General features: G+C 46.4%; 1 protein-coding gene across 1 annotated transcript in view; it reads left to right on the forward strand.

The window, feature by feature from the left end:
• ATM (ATM serine/threonine kinase) overlaps window positions 1–25,479 on the forward strand; it is a 1,424,234-nt gene extending 1,398,755 nt beyond the window's left edge. The window contains exons 62-63 of the mRNA XM_078657051.1: window positions 21,325–21,452; window positions 21,536–25,479. Of these exons, the coding sequence (XP_078513177.1) occupies window positions 21,325–21,452; window positions 21,536–21,719 (312 nt within the window). The 3' untranslated portion in view covers window positions 21,720–25,479. The remainder of the gene's footprint in view (window positions 1–21,324; window positions 21,453–21,535) is intronic.
• Window positions 25,480–26,905: the final 1,426 nt, after the last annotated feature.

Consider the following 26,905-nt stretch of genomic DNA (forward strand, 5'->3'; position numbering starts at 1 on the left):
GGTGTCCCAGTCTTCCCATACCTCGATGACTGGCTGGTGAAGGCGGACGTACCCCCGGGATCTTCACCCACCTCCAGACTACGGTGGACCTTCTGCAATCGCCAAGACTCACTATCAACATGCAGAAGTCACACCTGACTCATTTGAGACGCTCCCTTTCATCTGAGACATTCTGGATATGGTGCAGTTCTGCACCTATAATCCAGAGCGCCGAGTCCAGGACATTTGGGCTATGATCCTGATGTCTCAACCTCCGCCCTGGATTTCGGTGAGATGACTCTGAGGCTCCTGAGTCTGTTGGCTTCCTGCATCCTGCTGATGCAGTTCATTCGACATAATGTGCGTGCTCTGCAGTGGGATCTGAAGTCCCAGTGGGCACAACATCTGGGATATCTCTCCTATGTGGTCCATATTTCAAAGGAGACTGCAAAACATCTGCAATGGGGGTTGCTGAATCACAGTTTGGTCAGCAGCAGACCTCTTCCCCTACCCCACCTGGTGACCAATGCATCACTTCTGGGTTGGGGCATCAATCTAAGAGAGGGGAAGATCAGAGGACTCTGGTCCCGGCAGAAGCTCAGCTCCATATCAGTCTTCAAGAGCTGACAGGTATCCACTTGGCATTGAAATCCTTCCTCCCATCTATCAAGGGAGGGCTGGTTCAGGTATTCACGAACAACACTATGCCCATGTAGTATGTAGCAGCGAACAAGGCAGAATGGGGTCATGAACCCTGTGTCAAAAAGCTCTGTGTATATGGACTTGCCTGGAGCACCATGACATCTTCCTGGTCGTACAGCACATGCCGGGATCTCTGAGCGCCAGGGCAGACAAACTTATCCACTGATCATAAATGGCATCTACATCCGGAGGTGGCACAATTGTCTCTTCCAAGAATGGGGAGCACCAGATGGCTTCCAGTTTTGCTGCCCATTCGAAGGGATGTACATTCGGAGGGAGGTCCTATAACGTGAGCAGATGAGTTTTTGAATGCACTTCTTCTTAGGAGCCTCACATTGATGGTCTGCGATTTATTGGAGGGTGATCTCGCGGGAGAGGAACTTTCACTGGCCCTGGAAGGGCTGAGCCCCGGGAAGTCCCCAGGACCCAATGGGTTTCCTTGCGAATTCTTCAAAGCCTACATGCCTAAACTCCAGGAACACATGCTGGGGGTGGTCCACTCCTCTGCTGAAACTGTCGTCCTACCACTGGATTGGCAGCACACAGATATTGTGGTGTTCCCTAAGCCTGACCGACCAGTAGAGGAACAGTCCTCATATTGTCCGATTTCCCTTTTAAACTTGGAGGTGAAAATTCTAGTGAAAGCACTGACCAATAGGCTGGTACCGCTAATTCCCGACTTCGTACATCCTGATCAGACTGGGTTTATATACGTCACTGAGCTACCCAGCACAATATCCAACATTTATATGATGCGCTGGCTTCTTGCGGACATTGAGAAGGCGTTTGATTCCGTGAGCTAGGTGTACTTTTTCCATCTCCTTTGTTGCCTAAATTTCTGCCCGAGATTTCTTTCATACCTCAGCCTGCTGTACATTGACACGACGGTGCGACTGACCGATGTCAGGTTAGACATATTGAGTCCAGCAGGGGACGAGGCAAGAATGCACCTGTCTCCCCTGCTGTTCGCTCTTGCCATGGAGCCTCTGGCAATGAGGATTGACGCTCAGGAGCATGGCTTCGAGTGTGGTGAGGGTGTCTCCGATAGAATAGCATTATACACCAATGGCATTCTCTTCTTCCTGACTGCCTGCGAATACTCGGGACCCCGCATCCTGCAAATTATGTACAACTTTGGCGAAACCTTAGTTTTTTTTGCATTAGTGTGTTGTAATGTGCTTATTGCCAATGCAGTCTCCCCACTATGGTTCTCTGCCTGTCTGCTCAGCGTGTGGTGATGTCACATGGAATGTTGGGGTTGCTTTGTATGAAGAGAGTTTCAGTTGGTGTGATGGGCTGAGCAGAAGGACCCTGCTCCTGGTGGGGCATTACCAAGGATCTGAACATCTTCCTGTATCTGAGAACCTATAAGATTACCACAAGAATAAATCTACTATTATCATCTACAAGACTTGTCTGAGCTTCCATACTTCGTTTTAACATGTTTCTAATTCTACAGTGTTCTCGGCAAATAGCTGCCCACAGGGCTTCGGTTGGGCTACTGGGTTACTTATCACCATGGGAGGGATTAAATATCTGGGTGTCTTTGTGTCCCCACTTATGCTGCATTGGTGTGGATGCATAATCTGGAGCCTATACTTGCTCGCTTGAGGTAGGCTGTTCCAATGGAATCAGTCTTGCCTCTGTCCCTGAATGGAAGGTCAGCAATTTTTTAAATGGTGTCATTACCCCAGATTTTGTACCCGTTGCAGAATTTCACGTATGATGTTTCATAGCAACGGTTTTGAGAACGTAATTCTATTCGCAGTGGCTTCCTCTGGGATAGCGGTACCTCCTGCATTGCTCTTAACAAATGCTGCTTTAAATCCACCTATTGGAGTGGTATTGCTCCAGCGGACATTGAATCATACTATCGTGCATCCAATTTGCTAATCATCAATGACTGGTGGTATGACCTCCAGGATGACCCCGCCTTTGCGTCCGAGAAGTGGGCAATGGAAGACATCCCTCTCATCTCGTATTTATGTGACGGAGGCGGCTACGATGGTCTTCCTCTGACTACAAGAGGGGTTTTTAACAAATGGAGATATACCCTCCAACAGATGGTGGGGAAAACTGGCAAAGTCAACGATGCTCTGGCAGTGGCACATGATGTTGCAGGTGGCTGTGCTGGAGGGATTTCAGAATTGGGAACTGATAGGGATTTCTATCCTGGGTGACATCATAAGTGGGCGGATCTCAAATCCTTTCAGGCGGAATACCAGGTTCACCGTAGTCAGTTCCATCGTTACCTACAACTCGGTCATGCACTGATCCCGTACATTGTAGTCCTGTCTGACCTCCCTGAATTTAATCCATTGGAGGGTAACCTCATCATGTTATCCCTGGAAGATCATATTGCGAAGATATACCAGACACTCATCTCTAATCAGCCTGACACATTCTCCGCTCTGGACCTGTTCTGGCACAAGGTGACATCCTGTCTGAACAGAGTCCTGGCCTGGTCCGTTTCAATGGACTCAAAACTTGCCCTCCTCCATATTACTGATACACTGGGCAATAACAGATTCAAGTTGACACTGCTATTTCTGGGTCTGAACCTAGCAGAACGAGCTATAGCGAGAGAGTGGAAGGACACAGCCCCGTTCTTGACGATGTGGGAAAAAAAGTGATAGATCAGCATCTGGGCTTGGAGGTGGCGGTGTACCAGGCCAGAGGCTGCCTATAAAAGCACCCCAGGATATGGCAGGTATGGTTGGATTACAGTGGCTTTGTGTTGGAATCTGTCTATTCTGTGGGACAAGTATTGAACAATGATATTCAGAAGATTATGGGTTGAGACGGGATTGGGAGGGGGTGGGACACTTGATGTGGTTCTTTTAATTGATGTGAGTCCTATTGCTCAAGCGCAGGTGGGGGCAGGCTGGGGGTGAGTGTGCAGGTATTTGCCTATGTTTGTGTTCTTTGCATGTTGGTCATGTTCATATTCCAAAATCCATCAAATGTGTTTAAAAATGAAAAAAGTATGAGGAGAACCGTGGCTCGATCTATTCGCCACTGCTAAGAATGTGCAATATCAGCTCTTCTGCACGTTGGAGTTTCTAAAACAGCTCCTGTACAGAGAAGTGTTTCTCTTAGACTGGATCCCGGGACTCCTGTATGCCTTTCCACCATTTCCACTCCTGCCCCCGGTTCTCAAGAAGATCAGGACCAACCGGGCACAAGTCCTCCTCATAGCTCCGGACTGGGCAAGGAAAGTTTGCTATCCTGAACTGCTGAACATTAGCATTTGTCCTCCGATCAGGCTGCCACTTCGAAAGGATCTCCTGCAGCAGCAACAGGGCAGGGTTCTGCACCCGAATCGGTGTACATTCCACCTTCATGCTTGGAGATTGAGTGGCGACAGTTCAAAACTTTTGAACTTCCTCCCAAGATTAGTGATATCATTCAGGCTATGTGGATGTCACTCAACAAAAACTGTATATGCCTTCCTTTTGGACACATTTTTGGCTTGGTGCTCTTCCGATAGAGTTGATCGCCATTCTGCCTCCTTGTTGGGGGTGCTCTTGGGTGTGCTGTTGTTGGCCAGACAAGGCCTTGCCTGGGACACCTTTAAAGGTTACCTTCCCCCATTTCATCTTTCTTGTGGTTGTGAGAAGTTGGCCTGGTATATGATGTTCACTAGTTCTAGTGATCACCTTGTATCAGTCCAAACAACCCTTATGGTGATTGGTTGTAAGTCAACCTTATAGACCAGCTATCCTAATGGTAGCATGGACAAAGCAGTCTTAGGCTAAACTCTTTTGGCATGTGAAGCCAGCTGTTTTACCACAATATAACCCCTTGAATACCAGATGAAAGGACACCACACAGGTTGTTATGAAAATAAACAGTATATTTATGAATAACAACACCTCTGAACTCTTTATGAGGTCAGAGGGCTAAGCACATGACAATCTCTTAAGAAAAATATGTTAAGTTGCACAAAATTACAATTGTGCCCTAGGGGCACGACAAACCATATACTAAGTAAGTGGAATGTGAAAGTCGATAGAAGGAATGGAGCTGTCCAGAGGCTGTTGGATCGATGGTATCACGCTACACTAACACTAGGTAAGTAATAGGAGGCCCACGGAACGCGTGTGCAGAGTGTGAACTCACACGCGAGATGCGTAACAACGTCTATGGACAGTACAGTTCAAGTTAAAGGTGAGTACGGACAATCCTGACTAGGTAGGACTAAAACGACTGTGGAACTGGACACTAGGACAGTTAAACTACCCTTGAGCACCGAAATGCTCTTGTTATCTCACCCACGGGCCGCGGGTGCATAGGTGTCAAAGTGCGTCGGGTTCTCGCGTTGAAGTCAATGGAGCCTGAAAGAAAAGATCCTGCAGGCGACCAGGAGGAAGATGTCCGGTGCAATCCAAGGGTGGATTGGTGAAGAAGAGGACCTGAAAGCAGAGGGGACAATGTTCACAGTCACTAGCCAGTGACTGGAGTGGAACCAGGAAGGAACCAGATGTCGTCGTCGCGATCAGGTGAAGAGTGGACGCTTGACTTTGCAGCCACGTGGACCAGGAGGTGTCTTCGACGAACAGGATGGAGGCACGAGCTGTCCCACGCAGGCTCTCGCTGTCAGCGGTGTTGGATCCGGAATCGGCGTCAACAGGCCTTGGCAAAGGCAACCCACGCGGTGAGTGAAGAAAGCGTCTGGTGCGGACTAGGAGAGTCCGGGGTGCCCCTCTTTTGGAAGGGAGCAAGGGCCAGTCTGGAGCAACCAGACCAGCAGCAAAGATTCAAAGGTTCGGCGTCTAGGAGGCCACTAGCCAGCCGGCAAGTGACCAGACAACGCGTCGAGCAGCAAACAAGCAGAAGGGCCCCACGCAGATCTCGTGGATGCTGGAGGGCTGATCTTCGGTGCAGGGGCTGCTCGGTGCTGGGGCTTCTCAGTCCCCAAAGCACTTGGTCGAGTTTACCTCGGGAGTCGTGCTGGAAGCGAAGTGCAGTTTCTTCCAAGATGGCCGGTCCCACGTGTCTCGTCGCACCCACGGGTCTCAGCTTTGCTGCAGATGTGAGTTGAGGTCGGAGAGGTCTGGGAATCCGGGTCTCGTCGGGCTCTGAAGTCTGGATCCTCGAGGGAAGACGACAAAGGGAAGCCGCTGGACGCTTGGTGGTGCCTGCTTGTGCAGGGTGGACACTCCTTGCCCACAAGGGAGATTTCTTCAGTCTTCTGTGGAGCAGAACGTCGAAGTCCAGAGTTTCTTCTTGTAGAGTAGTTCAGGATTAATCTGATTTGAAATGGGACCAGCTCCTACCTTTATCCTGCTAAAGGAGCTGCACTACTGACTAGGTCCCTCCCCTGGGTGGGACCAGGAAGGAGGGTGGTTACACCCCCTATCCTTTGTCCGGTTTCCCGCCAGAGCTGGGGCTGGAGTGCCCCAGCAACTGGTTTGAACCGGTGTATGCACAGGGCACCTTGTGTGCCCCAGGCATGTCTCATTCCTTTCAAGCCTACCCTACCCAATACACAAAATCCTGTCTGGGGTGGTGCTAGCAACTCCCAAGGCAGGAAACCCTTTGTCCAAGCCGCCCTCGCTGGAAGGACTCCCAGCAGCAGGAGGTCAGACTTGTGTCTGTGGTGGCGGCATCCATTTTGTGATGCCAAGGCTCGAGTTAACTTTAACCGGGGTTCTCAGTTACATAAATGTCGTGTCCCTCTAGAAGGGTGGAATGCTACCCCCGTCGCCAGAATTGGCGAGGGGGTAGTATTCCAAATCGTATGACACCTTACTCGACATGTTTTGATAATGTTATACCAGAGTTAGCATTTAACCGCGAGGATTATAATATTCTTAAGAGTATATGGTATAGCGTTATCATGGAACAGCTATTAGGACTTGGTTCCGCAAGCTGCAAACGGGCTCAGCTCATGCCAGAGCACCATCTCACATAATTCCAAGCACTCTGCCTTCAGGATTGATAAGGCCTTCCATAGGAGTGACTGATAGGAATATATGTGTCCATTTTAGGTTTAGATATAGGTAACTATATCTAAAGCAAAGAGTGATTACACCACCTTGCCCCAGCTGTCGTGCAGCCAGTTGTGTCTATTTAGATGCCCAGCCAGGGGTGGCATAATACATGCTTCAGCCCCTGGTAGGCCCTGGGTACACCTATGCCCTGGATACCTAAGGTATACTATACAGGGACTGATAAGGTGGCCCAGTACCAATTGGTAAATGCACCTAAGGTACATGGAGTCCATTTTACAGAGCGAGCAGGAAGCCTGGGGTCCTGAATAGCAGGATCCCAGGCCAACTAAGTCAAAAACCAGCAAAACACCAGGCAAAAAGTTGGGGGTAACCATAGTCAGATATCCACCTTCCTACAGTGGTTACCACATCAGCCCTCACTGTTAGTCACCTAACCCCTTTTCTTAAGGGCTTGCAACACTTGTTACCTATTATCCCTTTTGCAGTGCCCCAGTGGGACATCAATCTGGTTCTGACATTCCGCGTGTGTTATTCATTCGAACTCATGCATAGCTGCCCTCTTTTACTACTGACCCTTAAGGCAGTATTCCTGTTGACCATTACATCGGCCAGGAGTGTCAGTAAGCTTCAGGCACTATTGGTTGCACCTCCATAAACCAGCTTCTACCCAGTCAAACTGGTCCTTCGAACTTGTGCCTCCTTTCTGCTAAAAGTGGTCACTCCTATCCACGTTGCCCAAAACATCATCCTACCGACATTGTTTGCTCCACTTCATCCTTATAAGGAAGAGGCATGACTCCATTGTTGGAACCCAAAAAGAGCGCTTTCTCTTTACATTGACTGCACCAAAAAACACCGTGTGGACAATGAGATCTTCATTGGGTTTGCTGAAGCAAAAAAAGGCACTGTGGTGTAGAAATGGACCATCTATTGATGGATTGTACTCTGCATCAAAATCTGCCCATTCCACCATAGCCAAGGCTGCAACTATTGAGTTAGCATGCGCGGCACCTGTCTTGGAAATCTGCCAAGCTGCCACTTGGGCGTCACTGCAGAATTTCCCGAAGCACTACTGCTTGGGCAGTGAGGTCGATTGGGATTGGCATTTTGCTCATTTGGTCCTCCAGGACTTCCTACCTTGAAGCCCGTTCACAGACCCTTCTCAGGAGAGATATTGCTTGGCTATCTGTTCTAAGGTGAGGAATCTGTGGTTAGAAGTCTCGATCAGAATAACAAGTTACTTACTGTCTGTAACGTTTTTTCTGATAGAGACTCTATCTAACCTCAGATTCCTCACCTTCCCTTTCATCCTTCCAGCACTGAGCTCTAGGCTCTTCACCCTAAATTCTGTAGATGTCTGCACACTGGTCACAGATTGTTTAGTCGTGGCTCCGTTTTTTTGGTGCCGAAATAGTCACGAAAGAAACTGATGTCAGCGTACCATGCACATAACTTCCGACACTGACAACATTGACAACAAGCAGTCTGACGCCATCAACCGGAGCGCAGAGGTACTGCTGAAGATTTTACTCAAGGGCTCATGGTACTGCTCAAGACTTCCAGATCCAGTCTGACGCCTGGGGAATATTCTACAGTGAGGAATCTGCGGTTGGAGTCTCTACCAGAAAAAGCATTACAGAAGGTAAGCAGCTTGTTCTTTAATGACTATCAGTGCTACCTCAAGGTATATTCAAAATGGTAGTGGAACACCTAGTGTTATTCCTAGTCTTTCTCAGGCTCATCTTTTGAGCGTAGAGCAGGGAATGATTGTGGTTGTCCATTTTTCGCCATGGAAGACCTGGTTCTCTGTGCGTCGCCTAATGGTCTAGTCCAGGCTTCCAGGCGCCTATCCGCTCACAGACCATGAATCAATCATTGGTTCTCCCTTCAAAGATTTAGCATTGAGAAAGATATTCTTGTTTGGAAATGTGATTGGTTTTAGTTTCTGCAGCATGGTTTTCTTCTGGGATTGTCCTCTGCCACTCTGATGGCCCAGCAGCCTGCCATCAAGGCTTATAGAGAGGGATGAGGAGATTGCAGCCTGTTGGCTGCTAAGTGCCTGACTCCGGAAAGTCCAAGGTTGTTCTTTTGTTTTCCATTGTAATCCTGTTTGTTCTCAGGCGGTGGATGTGAATTTGCTAGATGTGTATGTGCTTAAAGCTGCCTCTGTCTTGAAATGATGGCCTCCTTTTGCAATATTGCCAGTCTTTTGGTACCTTTTTTTGCTGTTTGTAGCGCTGTTCCTGGCGCTGCATTGGACTTCCACTTGCCTGCTGATCCTGTGGTGACTTCTCGCCCCATTTGGCTGGAGGGCTGCTTTGTGACTCTGCTGTGGAGCCTGGAGTTGGGTGTGGGAGCGAGGCGCTGCGGGGCTGCGAGCGTGTGCAGGGACTCCATTGTCCAGGAGTCCCTGCGTGACCTCTAAGACCTTCCGGTCCGCTCTCCCCGTGGCCCGCCCACCGCCCACAGGAGGGTACTTTACCTCCTTCCACCGCATAGCTCCTTGGGACGCTTTTGCTGTTTGTAGCGCTGTTCCTGGCGCTGCATTGGACTTCCACTTGCCTGCTGATCCTGTGGTGACTTCTCGCCCCATTTGGCTGGAGGGCTGCTTTGTGACTCTGCTGTGGAGCCTGGAGTTGGGTGTGGGAGCGAGGCGCTGCGGGGCTGCGAGCGTGTGCAGGGACTCCATTGTCCAGGAGTCCCTGCGTGACCTCTAAGACCTTCCGGTCCGCTCTCCCCGTGGCCCGCCCACCGCCCACAGGAGGGTACTTTACCTCCTTCCACCGCATAGCTCCTTGGGACGCTTTTACTGTTTGTAGCGCTGTTCCTGGCGCTGCATTGGACTTCCACTTGCCTGCTGATCCTGTGGTGACTTCTCGCCCCATTTGGCTGGAGGGCTGCTTTGTGACTCTGCTGTGGAGCCTGGAGTTGGGTGTGGGAGCGAGGCGCTGCGGGGCTGCGAGCGTGTGCAGGGACTCCATTGTCCAGGAGTCCCTGCGTGACCTCTAAGACCTTCCGGTCCGCTCTCCCCGTGGCCCGCCCACCGCCCACAGGAGGGTACTTTACCTCCTTCCACCGCATAGCTCCTTGGGACGCTTTTGCTGTTTGTAGCGCTGTTCCTGGCGCTGCATTGGACTTCCACTTGCCTGCTGATCCTGTGGTGACTTCTCGCCCCATTTGGCTGGAGGGCTGCTTTGTGACTCTGCTGTGGAGCCTGGAGTTGGGTGTGGGAGCGAGGCGCTGCGGGGCTGCGAGCGTGTGCAGGGACTCCATTGTCCAGGAGTCCCTGCGTGACCTCTAAGACCTTCCGGTCCGCTCTCCCCGTGGCCCGCCCACCGCCCACAGGAGGGTACTTTACCTCCTTCCACCGCATAGCTCCTTGGGACGCTTTTGCTGTTTGTAGCGCTGTTCCTGGCGCTGCATTGGACTTCCACTTGCCTGCTGATCCTGTGGTGACTTCTCGCCCCATTTGGCTGGAGGGCTGCTTTGTGACTCTGCTGTGGAGCCTGGAGTTGGGTGTGGGAGCGAGGCGCTGCGGGGCTGCGAGCGTGTGCAGGGACTCCATTGTCCAGGAGTCCCTGCGTGACCTCTAAGACCTTCCGGTCCGCTCTCCCCGTGGCCCGCCCACCGCCCACAAACGGTCCATATATCTAGGTCCGGGTCTCCCGCGACGCGGGACGCGCGCGGGACTAAGTCCGGGGCGAAGACCGGGCAAAGAGCGGGCCGTTTGAGGCCGTTCGAGGACAGAGAGGACTGGCCTGGCCCACCCCCCTTGGTTCTACTCAAGTTTATCGTGCCTGGCCATCGACCTTAGTGAGTACCATAGAGAAACTGTAACTGTCACACATTATGTGTACCCGGGGGAGTCGCAGTAAGACCGCGCTGGGTTTAACCAAGCCAAATGGTACTTTGGATGATTTCCTCGTAAAAACGAATTTGGCAATAGATGCCGAAATTACAAAAATGCAGAAGAGGGTTTCAATTGAGCTAGATGCTGCACGCAGGCTTTCCCAAACATTTGCTAACTCTAAAAAATCCTCCCTGGGAAATATTGCGTCTGCTGCATCTCCCCAACAGGTGGAACGTCCGCCTCCTTTGTTGATCCTCGCCGACGTTCATCATTCCCCCCCTTCTTCCTCCCCACCAGTATTAGATTCCTCATTTATTTTCTCCCCCATGACCGTCCAACCCAGTGAAAGTGAGCCACCTACTGAGCAGGGAAATTCCACCACCTTCCCTGTTACAACTGCCCCCTCCTTCTCTGTACCAAAAAGTACAAACCCAGGTCGCCAAGCATCGAAGAAGAAAAACAATGTAAAATCTGCCTATGCTCGTAAAAAAGCCAAAGCCAAAGCTGCAAGGCAGCAGTTTTTCAACCATAGAAGACCATTACCCAACACAGGGGATCCTAAACAAACACTACCCCCAGCTATCCACCAAATAGGGGGTGATAGTAACCTCACCACGGTTCCTGCGGTAGAGAATCTCATTATCCTTGCAGATAATCCAACACTGGGAGGGCTAAACAAGACAGAGAGGGACAAGGATAAAGTGGGTGATGATGAAGACTTTCTCCAGACAGTCTGGGTCACTTTAAAACAACTATTGACACCCTTCGAACTCAGACTGTCACGTATTGAGAATCACTTACTCGAAATGGATAAAACGTTAGTATCCCTGGCCACGCTTAGCCTAAAACAGCTGGAAGCAACACATCCCCATATTAATGAGAGTCCACCTCTGGCTAGAAATGCTGGTATCCAACCTGCTCCAGCCTCTAACATTGGCACTAAAGCAGTTACAGCGCCTAAGGAGGTTCCTCCTGCCCCCTCGATTCTTCCTGCACCCTTACCCCCCCCGTTATCCAAGCCTATTCCGATCCCCAAACCTAGGACACTTGCAAATGTCGCTGCCAACTACCCAAAAATAGAGGAAAAACCCCCTAAAAAACATCTTCAGCCCAAACCCCCTCCTAGAGCCGACCAGAAGGCGAATAATCCCATCACTCCTCTCTCAGAGCGCACACCAAATTTACACCCAAATCACCAGAACTTTCGCGGAGGCTATATTGATCTTCCCCCTGAGGCTGGGCCCTATGTGGTTATCTTGGCAGGGGTACCTCCGCTTGCCCCCGATATTGTTGAAACCCAGTGGTCCTTAAAAAATAAAGTGATCCACTGGTTAAATACCAATAGGCAGATCCATCACACCAATAAGAGTAGGGTACTAATGGTCAGGAGAGTCCCTTGGGTGGGCCGTACCCACAAATCGATACCAGGAGACTGTATCGTTATGTCTTTTGCAGACCCACATACAGCCCATCTCATTACCACATGGGACCAATACGCGACCGAACAAATCATTGTCACCAAATCCCTAACCTTTTTCTACCCTCCAAAACAGCTAGTAGAGCATCCTGGGGCTTGGACCACTATCCACAACCACAGATGGAAGGGTCAGGTGCAGGGATGGCAACCCACCAATAATTGGTGGGAAGGTGCACACACCATGAATAGGTTTGGATGCTTAGATCAGGTGGATTGACTGGGAATACTCGATCAAACACCCCGATCAAGTGATCAAGACCACATAATGATTGACACTAATAGTAATACATCGCCACCCATTGTTAAGAACTTGACCCACTTGATGGTGGTTCCAACCATTTCCGCCCAGCGCCCTCCCAGTGTGCGAGCCACACAACACCTAGGCAGGCCACATTTCCAAGATCAGGTAGAGTTAATAGAGAGTGAGGGTCACATACAGTTAATAGAGAGTGAGGGCCACATACCTCAGGTAGACAGTGAACCGAAACACTCATTACTGTCCTGGAATGTAGCAGGACTGGGCAACAAGATCAAGCACATACCCTGGTTGGAGATGGTCCACAAGCATGGCATACTTTGCCTGCAAGAAACCTGGCTGGTAGAAGAAAGGCATATCATGGGGTATCGAACGCTCCATACACCCGCTGCTCCCGCCATTCAGGGCCGCAATAAAGGGGGTCTGTGTATATACGTTTCGAATGTGGGGGATATAAAAGTGTATAATTTTCACTCTGACCAATATTTTCAAATCCTTTCTTTTAAATGGGGCACCACACAAAAGGTCATACTGGTGAATTTCTATAACAATATGCCACCAAATGAGATGGAATCCATCTTAAATAAAATGTTAAACCGTATCCATAAAGTGAGGGACCAAAATGCGGGAGACCATACAGTTATTTGGGTGGGAGACTTTAACTGTGCTGTCTGCCCACTTTCTGAGTTAGGTTTGTGCGGCCTTGCAGATCGTGAGGAGGACGGCCCTTTTCACTTCTCACACACCAAACTGGGGTCTCTCCTCAACAGTATTATGTTTGCTTTTGACCTCACCTTCGTTAATCAGGCATGCTCTCCCCAGTTCCCTTTGCCCCAACATATAATGGAAGAGGTTGTGAATCCACAATTGACTTTGCACTGATATCCCCCACCTCCCCCAACTTTATAACCTCTTGGGAGATAGGGGAAGATCCAATGAGTGACCATTACCCTATTACCTTTGGGGTTAGGCTCCCAGTAGAGAAACTAAAGGAACCTAGCGGCCCATTGTATCCATTGGAGGTCACCTTAGCAAAGATAAACGGCTATGTGTTAAAGTGGGAGAAATTGAACCCCACCATCTTCTTCCACAAATTAATATTATCCTGCCTCGAAGACATATTTGTCTGCCTGGAAGAAGATGCGGAACCTAAGGCGATTATGGCAGCTTTTGCCAATATACAGGAGTACATAAAAGGCGTTTTAACTAAGAGTCACAAAAAGAAGGGGAGACGTGCATCCAGGTGGTTTGATTCTAGGTGTACAGCCGCCTTAAAGAACTTGAAGAAAGTTTTAAACGCAATCCCGAAAAATAGGGCCCAAATCTCTGAGGCTAGACGAGAGTACAAGAGAGAAATTAACCTCCGAAAGGCAACCATGAAAAAGGAGGCCTGGGAGGCACTGGGAGAAGCGGCCAGGAATAAGGACACCAACCTTTTCTGGAAAGTGATAAGATCAGTATACAACCCAACACATACTGATAATTGCATAGATGTAGCAATTACAGCAGAGCTTTGGGTTGAACATTACGGGAGACTCTACACCAACAGACAGGGGAACAGCATGAACCAACAAAAGGTACTTTCATCCTCGAACAACTTCATGCGAGATCATCAGCAAAGCGACCCCCTAGTTTCGCCGTATCCAATTGATTTGGTCTTTACCACCCTAGAAGTCGAAAATGCAATCAGGGAAAGTCCTTCAGGGAAAGCTCCGGGTCCGGATCACACACCAGTGGATGCTTATAAAACAAACTTGGAATTTTGGGCTCCTCTCTTAACGAACGTTTTGAATATGGGAAACAAATGCGGCTTAATCAAGACCTGGTCAGATGCTATTGTAGTCCCCATTTTTAAAAAGGGAAACAGGGACGACCCGGCTTGCTACCGTCCCATATCCTTACTAGACGGCCTTATGAAAATTGCAGGAAGGATAGTCCTAAAGAGGATCCAGCACTGGGAGACAGAAAATAAGGTTATTTCGGAATTCCAATATGGATTCCGAAAGGGACTGGGCACCCAGGAGCAATGCCTAAATCTGTCGTTATTAATGTCCAAATATACTGAGGCTAAAAAAGGGGATCTGTTTGTTACATTCGTTGACCTTAGCTCAGCATTTGATTGTGTGGATCATCTGCAGCTCTGGTCAACATTGGAGCTCATTGGGGTGGATCTCACCATAGTGGTTTTTATCAAAGAGCTTTATAGAGATGCTGGTGCCAGGGTGAGGTTCGGGACCCAGGGGCAATGTACCCAGAAATTCCCCATAAATAGAGGGGTCAGGCAAGGTTGTATACTCGCGCCCCTTCTATTTAGTTTTTATATTAATTCTGTTGTAGAACATCTAACAAATCTCCAGAACGACTATCCAGCTGTCAATGGTAGGCCTGTACCCATCCTATTATACGCCGATGATGCGGCTATTATGTCCAGGACTAGGGTAGGGTTGCAGAGAGCGGTAACAGAATTCTCGTCCTACATGGGGAATAGAAATTTGAAAGTGAACATCTCTAAAACTTTCTCCATGCCGTGCACCCAAAAGAGTAAAAGGCCACAATGTTCGATATACCTTGACGAGCAAAGAATTGAGACCACAGACACTTTTTGTTACCTGGGCGTTGTCTTTGAGAGAAAAGGAGCCTGGAAACATGCAGTATCGGCTAGGAGGCTTGCCTTTACCCGTGCTATTGGTGCCCTGAGAACTTTTGCAGCGAAAATTGGGGGCAAGCCGATTGCTGAGATGATACAGATTTACCAAGCAAAGTGTATAGCGACAGTCACTTATGGAGCAGGCTTATGGGGCTTTGAAGACGTGTCCTCACTCCAAACTTGCGAGAATCTTTTTATTCGCTACTTATTGGGGGTGAGCAAATCTACTTCAACTTTTATTACTCACATTGAGACTGGCCTCAAATACCTTAGCGTCTTCATAAAGCTGTCACCATGTTTGCTTTGGCACAAAATTTGGACTACCAGGGAATGCCAATTTAACAGAGATCTAATCAGGGATTGCATGAGCTTGGATGCCGCACCCAAAATTAAATGGTTGCGACATGTCCGGTTGATGTTCACCAAGATTGGTTGCCCCGAATACTATGATGACCCAGAGTCCCTTGAAAATCTGTCTAGGTCGTCTCTCAAAAAACTTTTAATTATCCACCTGGAAGGTGTTAGTTGGGATGCAGAGAAACTCAAAAATACCACCTTGAGCTACCAAAGAATTACTCCCACTGAAGGTTTGCAATTGTACCTTAGGACCGAAACTGCATCTTATCCTCGTATGCTTCTCACCAGGCTGCGCCTAGGCACTTTTTTCCGTATGGTCACTTTCCCTAAACAAAATGACTGGACTGCCTCGATCCTAATTTGCCCATGCGATGATCACTCATCACAAAGTAATATTCATATTATGTTCTTTTGCAATCTGTATTCTGCCCCAAGGAAATTGTACCTACTACCTCTTCTAAAACACTGGGGCATAAGAACATGCAAAGACGCTTACTATAAATTACTTTTGTTAGATGAGGTGTATGTCATCTTTGTCGTTTCACGTTTTTTTAATGTCAGTGATGAAATATAGAAATTCCATGATGTAACCCTTACATGTTTTAACTTTTGTATATGTTTTTACATGAGGTCAACTGCTGTAATTTCATCATTGACTCTTATCATCCGGAAAACTGTTTTATAGAGTCTCATAAAAAATTTCGTTGGGGACAAGTTTTTAGACTTGCTGTATAAAATGTACTTGTATGCTTTTATGATTTTATCAAACAAATCGAATAAAGCTAAATTTGAATTTGAATTTGAATTTGGTACCTTTTGTTCTTTCCAGAAGTTATTGAGGCCTTCTGGAACGTTGATTTACTGGATGAAATCTACATTTATTCTGAAAGTTTTATATACCGCGAACATGACCCTTGCCGGTATCAGAGCGCTTTCCAATAATCAAGGCGACTTGTAAAACCCAATAACATAATCGGGGAGGGGTAGGATATTGGAGAATCCCCTAGAGCATTGTTTGAGAACTGGAAGTACAGCTAGATAACTTTTTTTTCTCCCATTAGTAGGGTACACAGGAATGAATTAGGGAAGGTGAAAATTAGGCTCACCTTATTTTAAAAAAGGTTCCAGAATATTCACATTGGCCTCAACCTTAGATTGCATATGTAAGTATGTGTACTTCATGAAGGTAATGCACACTGTCAGTCAGTCAGTCAAAATCACTTTATTCGATTTAAAAAAAATCATAAAAGGCATAAAACATTTCATAAAAGGTATAAAACATTTATGTACCTACATTAAAAACACATAATTCATATATTTAACTTTTCAAGCACCATGCACGAACATTTAAAAGATACAGTGCAAAACCCGGGCTGTAAACAGTGTGGACGGGACGGTTACTTAGGGGGTATAGATACACTAGATGCCACTTTTTTTGTTTTAGTTCTCCATGCTGCCACCAGAAAACTCGCCATTCCAAATATAATGCGGGTGCTACTCAAAGACTGTAAGTACACTAGTGCAGGCCTGACTTGCACAAAGCCCGCCTCTCTCAAAATTGGTTACAAATGTCTTTGCCTTATGTCTGAGAATAGCCCACAAAACATAACAAAATGCATGGTATCCTGCGTGGAAAAATTATCGCATTTACAACATGGACCCCTTTCTGGTTTACACCAGGATTGGCAACTGCCTAGGTAAAAATGGATCAGATTAAATCTAAGTTTAGTTAGTAAAAATCTGTGAAAAGGCTTAGTTACAATCCTGAGGTATGGCTCAAGTGAGGGAGAGATTACTAGTGTATAATGTAATCTCACGGTAGATTTTGACAGTTCTTGGTCCTCCCGAGCTAGTCTGGCCCTATCCATAAAATGCTTTTTGGTCCAGTTGACATCCTCCCTTCTAATAGTGGATGGTGCTAAGAAGAGATCTGGACGTCCCAGCTGAGCAAAAGTGTCTCACGTATTCCAACCAGGGAATATGCTTAGCAAGGTCCAAGGACATGACATCAGTTAGGATGGCATGGTTAAGGGATAGTTCTTGATTCAGCCATGTCTTTAACCAGAATATTAGTGGGGCCAGTGTAAGCTTGTCGGTTATATAGTCCAAACCTACCTCACGGTGAATCGAAAATGTGGGGGTGGGCTGAGGAACAGACCAGAGAAATCTCAGAAACCTGTTTTCCACCTTTTGGATCGGTTCCTGAGACACATACCCCCAAATGGGTGAACCATACATGGCAATCGGGATGCATTTGGTATTGTAAACTTTAAGGAGCGCCTCCATAGACCTAGTCCCTAGTCTTTTTGAGAACCCTAGAGGGGCGGATGTTGCTCTAGCCATAGATGAACTCGTGGCCTTGATTTGGGGGCCCCAGGATCCCTTCTCGTCAAAAATCACCCCCAGATAGGGGAAGACTGTGACCCTAGAAACCTCCTCGCCCTTGCATATGAAAGATTTAGGTTTGCTCTTGTTTCTATAGGGACCGCCCAAACATCGTGTGTGATTTTTTAGCGTTAATTTTTAGATCTAAGCGGTCCATAAAGGCGCCGAAAAGATCCAACAAACGTTGGAGTCCCACACCTATACGGGCTATCAGGACTGCATCGTCCGCGTATAGGAGAGCCGGTAGTCTTACCTCCCCTACACGCAGAGCGTCCACCTCCTCTGCCTCTAGATGTTTGCCCAGGCCATTTATATAGATCGTAAAGAGGAGGGGGCCAGGATGCAGCCCTGACGTACTCCTCGTTCCGATCTAAAATGGCTGGTGTACCTTCCCTCATTGGAGACCCTTACAGATGCGAACAACTCCTGATGGAGAGACGCTATGAAATTCACCAATGATATATAAATCCCTATCTCAAGTAGGATGGCCCAGAGTTTTGCTCGGTTTACTAAATCAAAGGCCGAGGAGAGGTCCATAAAGGCCAAGTATAATGACCCCTCCTTGGCTACCGTGTATTTTGAGATTAGCAAGTGCAGGTTGGAGCACTGGTCCAGGGTGCCTCTCTTTGCTCTAAAGCCATACTGGATGTTAGATAGACCACTGACTATATGCATCTTTGTAGATGTCAAAAAGTGGTCTGACGCTGAAGAGTGGTTCTATATCTACCAACCTTCTGGTGGAATAGGCAGGGGTTATGAAAATGGTCTACCTATGGCATAAAGCTAGAATATTGAAAAAAGGTTGAGGTGTACTGTATTACACAATTTTTTCAAAAATTGTTTAGAAATTTTCAACAAACTTAGCGTGCAGTGCTGGAGCCGAGTCCTGCCTGAACCTGTGGAACAAATTTGAAGAAGCTTGATCACCGTAGTGTGCCAGACCCAAAACGCACAGCTACACGCCACAGGGCCCCACAGCGAACAACACAAACACCAGTATACCCTGTGATAAAATAGTATCAAACAATGCCCATTGAAACAATATTGTAATACTAAGTTGTTTAATCAGTTGCTTGTAGGCTTGTTTTGTTATTTTCAAATGGTGCGTCACACGTGAACCCAGCGAAGCAATAATATTCTCCGATTTAACAGAGATTCATGGTTGAAAACATGACCCTATGTATTTCGGATGGGAACACCCTTCATACTATTTTGCCACAAGGTACTTGGGGCTAGATGTAGGTAATTTCTATTTACCGATTCCTAAATACCGAATTTTACCGATCGGTAAATAGAATGTGGGTAAAAAAATTGGTAAATTTTACCGATTCGGTAATATTCGTTATTACCGATTCGGTATTTACCGAATCGGTAATAAGGAATACCTTCCCATTCATTCCTATGGGCCTGGGGGCCTGGAGGCCTGAAATGAAATTAAATTAAATGAAAGGAAGATTTATAAAGCGCATGGCTGCCCGGGAGCGTCCCAGCGCTGGTGAGTGAGCTGACGGTAATGGAAGATGAAAGTGTATTGGAAGAGCCAGGTTTTCAGGAGCTTGCGGAAGGCAAGATCCTGGATTTATTCCTATGGGCCTGGAGGCCCATAGGAATAAATGGGGAGCCATTCACTATTACCGATTTGGTAAATACCGAATCGGTAATAGGGGGAGCATATTCAAGGGTGACAGGGTGTCACATTGACACACTGTTGCACCCCTGAATCGTGCATGTGTGCACATGTGGCGCACATACATGCCCTGAGGGCATTTATGTCTGCCACATGGCACTTTTAACCCCTTGGCCGCAGCGGTAATTCCGCCGCGGCGCTAGGGGGGAGGGGGGGCTCGCTGCGCCGCCATGCTCGTGACGGAACCACTCCGTCACGAGCCTCGGTGGCGCTGTGTTTGTGACGGAATGGTTCTGCCACGGCCCCGCCCACCTAATAGAACGCTCAGCGCAGGCGCGAAATCAGCGCCGCGCAGGCGCGGCGGCCGGGCCGTGACTGAACCATTCCGTCACCAGCACAGCACCACCGTGGCTCGTGACGGAATGGTTCCGTCACGAGCATGGCGGCGCAGCGAACCCCCCCTCCCCCCTAGCGCCGCGGCGGAATTACCGCTGCGGCCAAGGGGTTAAAAGTGCCATGTGGCAGACATAAATGCCACCACCAACGAATCCTTAAACCAAAAATCGCACTCACTTGAGTGCTTCCTACATAGGATTTAAGGATTCTGTAATTTACCGATTACTTAAATTAAGGAATTGGTAAATTACCGAATCCTTAAATCCAGCCTCCTACATCGCAACGGGGTAACGGGAAATGTACTGATTTTCGTCCTTTACCGACCGGTATTTGCCCACCTACATCTAGCCCTTGGTCTTTAAGGTCTCTGGCAGGGATCTGCTTGATCAGATTCAAGGCCATTCCCTGAGGGCCATGGCTGCCTGTAAGGCGAAAGCAATTTGCTAGGCAGCGCCATCTACCTTCATGGCCCTCTACACACTAAATGTGGGTTCTGGTGATCATTTGTGTTTTTTGGCAGTTGTGTTTTTTTGTTTTTTCCAGATCTGTATTTGAGTGAGTTGTGTTCATTAAAAGTGTTCGGGGTGCTGCATTGTGGTTTGGTCTTATTTTAACCCCTCCCCTGCTGGTGACGGAACCACTCTATCATCAGCTGCGGTCGCGCTGTGCTGATGACGGAGCGGTTCCGTCACGGCCCGCTCGGCACGCCTGCGCTAAGCGTTCCATTGAGCGGGTGGGGCCGTGACGGAACCGCTCCGTCATGAGCACAGCGCAACCGCGGCAGGTAACAGAGCGGTTCCGTCACCAGCATGCGTCGCCGCGCGGCCGCCCCCTTAGCACTGCGGCGGAATAGCCGCCGCAGTGAAGGGGTTAAAGGTGCTGTCCTTGTTTGTCTATGTCCTCATAAGTAAGGAAGGGGAGGGGACAACGAAGGTCCATCAGGGGTAATACCTAAATTGCATACCTGTAATCCCATTACTTTATTTCCTCTTGCCTCATCTTAAGCCTTATTACCTGCCTTCCTATTTCTTGGTCTACAGCTTCGGTTTGGGCTTTGTTAGTTGTGAACAAGGATTATTTGTAATGGGCCCTACCTGTAGAAAGGCAACCTGTTTAAAAAATAATTTAAGCTACTGAAGTTCCCCTCATGCATCTTCAACAGATAGACAAGTGTTCTGAGGTACAAGGCGACCTGTTGTGCTGAATACCCAAATAAATTATCTTTTTTTAAACTGGCTTTGTATTATATTTCTAAAATCTAATACTATGTATTGAGAGATCATACACGAATATGTATATTTGGCATGTAGTAAATAAGGCATAGAATTTAAAAAACAGGTTAGCTCAATGGAGGGAGGGGGGTATAGGAAGGATTATCGAAGATAAGAGTACAATACCAGGTGCTGTAAGGTCATTATACCAGTAGAACAATCCAATATAGTATTCATGCCTGCAGATCAGAAGCTACAGTCTCCCCACTAGAGTCAGAGGTCATCTCTTGAAAAGCTGAATAGGACTGATAAGGCACTCAGGTATGTTTGGGAATCACCTGTCAATTTCCTGGGGCTACTTTTTGATGCGGTAGACATTAATTTACACTTCCCATTCATTTGCCATGATACTGTTTGTCCGTAAGGCATTTGTGCCTTGTATAATGTCACAGCTAATAGATGTGTCTTGATGTCCTCTAGGTTTTGCTGTACGATCCGCTGTTTGACTGGACAATGAACCCCCTGAAAGCCCTGTATTTGCAGCAGGATGAGCCTGACCTCGCCTCAACTCTTGGCGGTGAGGACTCAGAATGCAACAGAAAAGACAGGTAGGAAGTTCATCTCTTCTTTAACACTTTTTGCAACAACCCCCCGAATGCAGAGTTAACCCGGCTTTCCATTGTTTACCTAGCAACGACGACCAGGCCTTCAACAAGGTGGCTGAACGTGTTCTCCTGAGGCTGCAGGAGAAGCTGAAGGGAGTGGAGGAAGGTACCTTGCTCACTGTGGGAGGACAAGTGAACCTGCTGATCCAGCAGGCCATGGATCCAAAGAACCTTAGCAGACTCTTCCCTGGCTGGAAATCCTGGGTGTAACTTCGAGGCTCGGATGTTGGCATAATGCTACACAGTATCACTCTAACACAAATATGGGCTGCTTCCAGAAACTGTTTACCATAAATCAGTTATTTCACCGTGTACTGGAATAGTTTCTAGCAAATACAACTTGGATTTGTGCACTTTACCAATGAGGAGAAAAGACAAGTGTGGGATTCTTCTGCAGCATCATATTGTCTTCAAGCACTTGTCCGGATAAGCAGAGAAATCCATTTTCAATTCTGTGAAAATCTTGAAACCTTGTGAGCGCTTAACTATATAATCACTGGACAGCCTTAACATGTCTGAAGGTGCCAGGGATTAAATGGTGGTTTCATCTTCAACAATTGAAGTCTGTGGCATGCACATGTATGTCTGTACACCTCATATGTTAGCTGTAAGTAATTGGCTGCCTTACGATGCTGACGGTTAGAAATAAAAATAGCTCATAAGACATGTTACTGTGCTGCAAAAAACATGTTAAGTACAGTAGTTTGTGAGGTGGTAGTACTATCTGCACTCCAAGTGTAAACAAAATAAGATTGTGCATTATATTATTATGTTTTTGTTGAGGTTGCTCTTGGTTTACGATAGGTACTGTAAGTGCACACTAGAGATGGTTAGAATACCTTAGCTATACCTTACACATCCGTGGTGTCCTAATAGTATGCAGTAGGGATGTTCCCAACAGCAGTGCTTTTTGCCTCACAACTCAGGCACGCATGGAGATTTGTATGCTCTCTTGCTGCCAGAGATTCTCAATATATACTATTCCCTCCACATGTAAGGTTTTATGCTCTCTGGGTGTTATCCATTGCTGCTAGGTAAAGTGAGTCGTTGTGGGATTTCTTCTCCCTGTGCTAGAGTCTGAGGTCAATTTGTAAGGGTGCTGAGCATTGAGGGAAGATACCAAGACAGAGGTTGGCAAATTGATGCATTTGACAATGTTGAAACGTCTCATTTCCTTACCCAGAAAGTGGATTCTTCCAATTTGATGAGAATGATGCGGAATTGCCCTATTGCTTAAGCAGTAATATTTTGGTTAGCCTTGGCTGCATTACTTTTATTGTGTTTCTCCTTCTGGTAATTCAGTTAGGACTTCTTATCTGTCAATCACTCATAGCAATCAGATGGCAAGATACATCACTGCGTGTGTGCAGGGGCTTGCGGACACCTCAGGCGTGTGATTTCTTTCTAGTGACATTTATATTGTGGAGACTTTAAAGATGAGCTCCAATGTAAAGAAAAAAACCTCCATTAACCCTTTGACTACTCCTAGGTCAGTCTTTACATCTCTACCAAACCCACTAGATATTCTATTTATCAGATAGAGGGCCAATATCACTATTGATTGGCCAGTAATACAAGGGTGAGCCGAACAAAGCTTTTCTAGTGCGGTCCCTCTTTCTCATTACCATCAAGTGAGGCCGAGCTCCAGCCCGTCTGATGTTGGACTGGGTCGGGGGAGGAGCTCTCATTGCCAATTCAACATTTTGCACTTGGGTGGGCATGTTTGTTGGAGGCATCTGAGGCATGTTTACCTTTCCTAGAATTTTGTCAATGTAATATTAGATCCGCGGTGGAAATCAGAGGTGCAGGAAGCAGAGCTACTGTACATAGGTGTCGATTTTGTTTTTATTGTGTTCTGTTACCTTTGACAACCCTTGGCCTCATACTTTTCATGCCTACACCAGTTAAATATTTTTTATGGTTAGAGTATGGGGCAGAACTTTGATTTATTAATGGTTTTCTTTTTACATTTGACACGTTGTATTTTATGTCCATGGATATATGTGGACAGTAATACATTTGAAACAATGTTACACAACCAGGTCCATGAAAGTGGGCTAAGGGTTGAAGCAATATTTTACAAAAATAATCCTAATTTATGTGGTAGTTTAAAAAAGAAACACTAGTTTTATTGACTTTTCCGACGACTAAAAACAAGAGGGAAAGACACTAAGGCCCTGATTGTGATGTCAGGCGGACCACCAATGACATGCCGTTGATGGCGGTCCACCTGACATCCAGTTCAACTGTCCGACTGCAGGATTACAATATCGGCGGTTGGAACGCAGTGGTTGTGGGGGAATGACCGCCACCTCCAACAGGCTCGAGGAGCCTGTCGGGGTGGACTGTATTCCCTTCCCTTTACTCCTTATAATAACTGTTTAATCTATCATAACAAATGTTTTTCCTTTTCAGCTTTTCCATCCCCACATTCCTCTTGCTTATTTGTCTTGTACACCAGTCTGTTGCGTTAGCTCGGCATTCTCAGCAGTCTATTTTGCAAACTAGTTGTGTCTTTTCTTTTCTGCTCTTGCTCAGGCTGATAGAAGTTGTCATCTTGAGTTAGAATCCATCTTTGGTTAAATCGCTTGCTTCCATTTTGCTTTATGGGTAACATTTGTAGTAGATTTTCCCTATAGGTTTTGAAATAGTTGTAAAATGTTTCAGAACTACTACAACATGGTCTTGCTTTTGACTGAAGGGAACATTCTAGGTCCGAATCACATTTCGGACACACTGTGACTGTGGGCTGCGCTTCCAATAACAATATAAAAATGTGCTATCCACAGCGCAGGAGCAAACTGACAATTCACACCTGCGTTCATGAGAGCAGATTAGTGAAAGACAAGGCTGTGGTTTGAAACCGCAGGTCAGTCTTGCATGGGAGGTGAACAGGTCCCTGCTTGAAGAGGGAGAAAGGCTTCTCCCTGCCGTGCAATACTGAGTCTGCCTGCAATGAGATTCTTGGGGGGTGGGGATCAGGGAGGAGTTTCTCTAACTCCTGTTACTCTCTCCCTAGAAGTGCCCTCAAATGACACACTGGCTGCTCAGCCACCCTATGCTGCCGCACAGTCAGTGCTGCCCCCGACAGGCTCTTTGTCTCTGCATTTGTAGTAAGGCGTGGATGCAAAGGCAAACTGTCCCTCATTTCCTGGGGGCCATACCCCAAGTAAGTAAGGGAACCTTGTAATTCTGCAGGCGCAAAGTGCGCTGGCGCCATCCATAGCTACAGCCCCTTCCATAGTAACTGTCCATGGGTCACTTTCTATAATATGGCCCCAGTTGGGAGCGATATCTTTCCATCTGCAGCAGTGTAGTTTCCTTAGGACTTTTACAGAGAAGAGTGGGCTTGTCGCTGGTAGTCCGGTTTTTGTGAATTCAGACAGTTAGAAACTGACACTTGAAGTAATTTGAGCCAGATTTAGGTCAAAACTGTTTCATTATATTTTCAGTGGTTCACCAATATTTCAGGGACCATGGACATAAGGTATTAGAAGTTAGCGTTAGCAAATACCTTCCTGGTCGCATCTTCCAGCTTTCATAGTTACATTCATACAAATATGAATGAAAGATAAACCTCTTGCTGGTGATCTTTCCCACATATTAATAAACATTTATGAAGGTTTCATTTTTCTATAGTAAAAGGAAATTCTGTTGTCAGTAGGTTACACTTGTATATCTATGTAAAATGTGTGTTTTCTTTCTTATCCCTGAGCTCTAGTCCAGAACCCTAAAATGACAAGAAGGTAGAGGTATGGTTTTATCCCGGGCAAAATTTAAAAAATCAATTATTTTTGTCCGCTAGGATTGTTTTTACGCTTTGATTTTAGCACTTGATCTGGAAGTGACTTTTTTTGTATGAATATGTCTGTAGATGCCACTGATTTTTTTTATCAGTTTAAATACGTTTGTTTAAAATGCTATATTTTTATAGGAATGATGAATCTAATAAAAATTATACTTCCACAAACAGCTGCCTGATCTCTTTTCAATGAGACTCTTCATGCTGGTTACTTTTTGTAAGATATTTCTTTCCCAACATAAAAAGGCAAATGGGAATGAGGATATTAAAATGTTACCCACCTTAAGTTTCTGTACTATAAACATTCTATGTTGATTTACTAAATATCGGTTGTCTTTCAAATGAATTGTTTTCTCATCATTCTGTGGCGACGCACTAATGAATAGGGTACTTGCAGGAAGGCTACAGACTGTGGCTTTGTGGCACACATGTATTATTTCCATCAATACACTATAAAATGACCTTTTAGATTCACCTCTTTCAGCACTAGTGTTAGCACCTAGACCACAGCTGGGCATTGGTGGCAGAATTACCTAATTCAGTATTGCCAGTTCAGATTTTTGATTAAAAAAACCAAATACGTGTAGCAATTATCTACATGCGCACAGCACAGCATGTGATTTTTGAGATAGAGGCACAGGAATTATGAGTGTAACACTCTTCTCTAGAAAATCTTTTTTTTTTAAATCCATAGATGAGTCTATCCAGAGACTATATTGGCCAAATTTGTTTTATAATTCTTAAAAAAGAAGCCAATTATAAAAGTGAAAAAGTGTCGCTCGATTAATAAAAGTAACAAGAAAAGTTTTTCACATATCTTTTTAAAAATAATAGTGAAAGAAAGCAGGGGCAGTGTCGCTTAACAGGCTGCAGTTTTCATAGACTGGACAACTGATACTCTTTCTTTTGAGAAAAGAAGTATGAGTATCCCATCATGCTCTGAAAGTGGCCTTTTTCTCCATTTGTTTCTGTTCCTGAAAACTTGATTCTGGAGAACTGAGCTTTCGCTTTTTTTTGTCTTTTTCTCTTTGTAAATTTTTTTAAATCTTCCATCGATTTTTACTCATTGTCTTTGAAATGTGGAGTATTTCCTTTCATTTCTACACAACAAATATTTTTTTTTCAAATACGATATCCCTTTTTAGGTCTCGCATGCGACAGCGCAGGTGCTCTACAAGGGGCTTACAGCCCACCTATTGCTTAACATTTGTTGGCTTTATTGTCACACTCATTTGCTGCCTAATAATTTGGTCATCGCGTGCTGGCTTCACTTCCTCTATTTTCTGCTGGAGCATGGACCAAGTACTGATTACTTAAGCTTGATTGCCGTCCTTCCGCTGCTGTGATTGAGGTACTAGTTTTATCTTTTCTTCTTCCCTGTCATCCTTGTTTAACCTCTTGGCATTTGTAGTTATATTTTACTTTGCCACACACACATCAAAGAAGTTCTTTTCTCCTTTGAAATGGATGTTTATTGAACAGGGGATGTTATCTGCTTTTATTGTGACAAAAAAGACCTGCTTTTATTGTGATGTTATCGGCTTCCACACTTATTTCCACTAAGATGTGCACAATTGCTCTCTTTACGTGATAG

The sequence above is a fragment of the Lissotriton helveticus genome, chromosome 8, assembly GCF_964261635.1.
Source record: "Lissotriton helveticus chromosome 8, aLisHel1.1, whole genome shotgun sequence".
In the NCBI taxonomy this organism is placed as follows: Eukaryota; Metazoa; Chordata; class Amphibia; order Caudata; family Salamandridae; genus Lissotriton; species Lissotriton helveticus.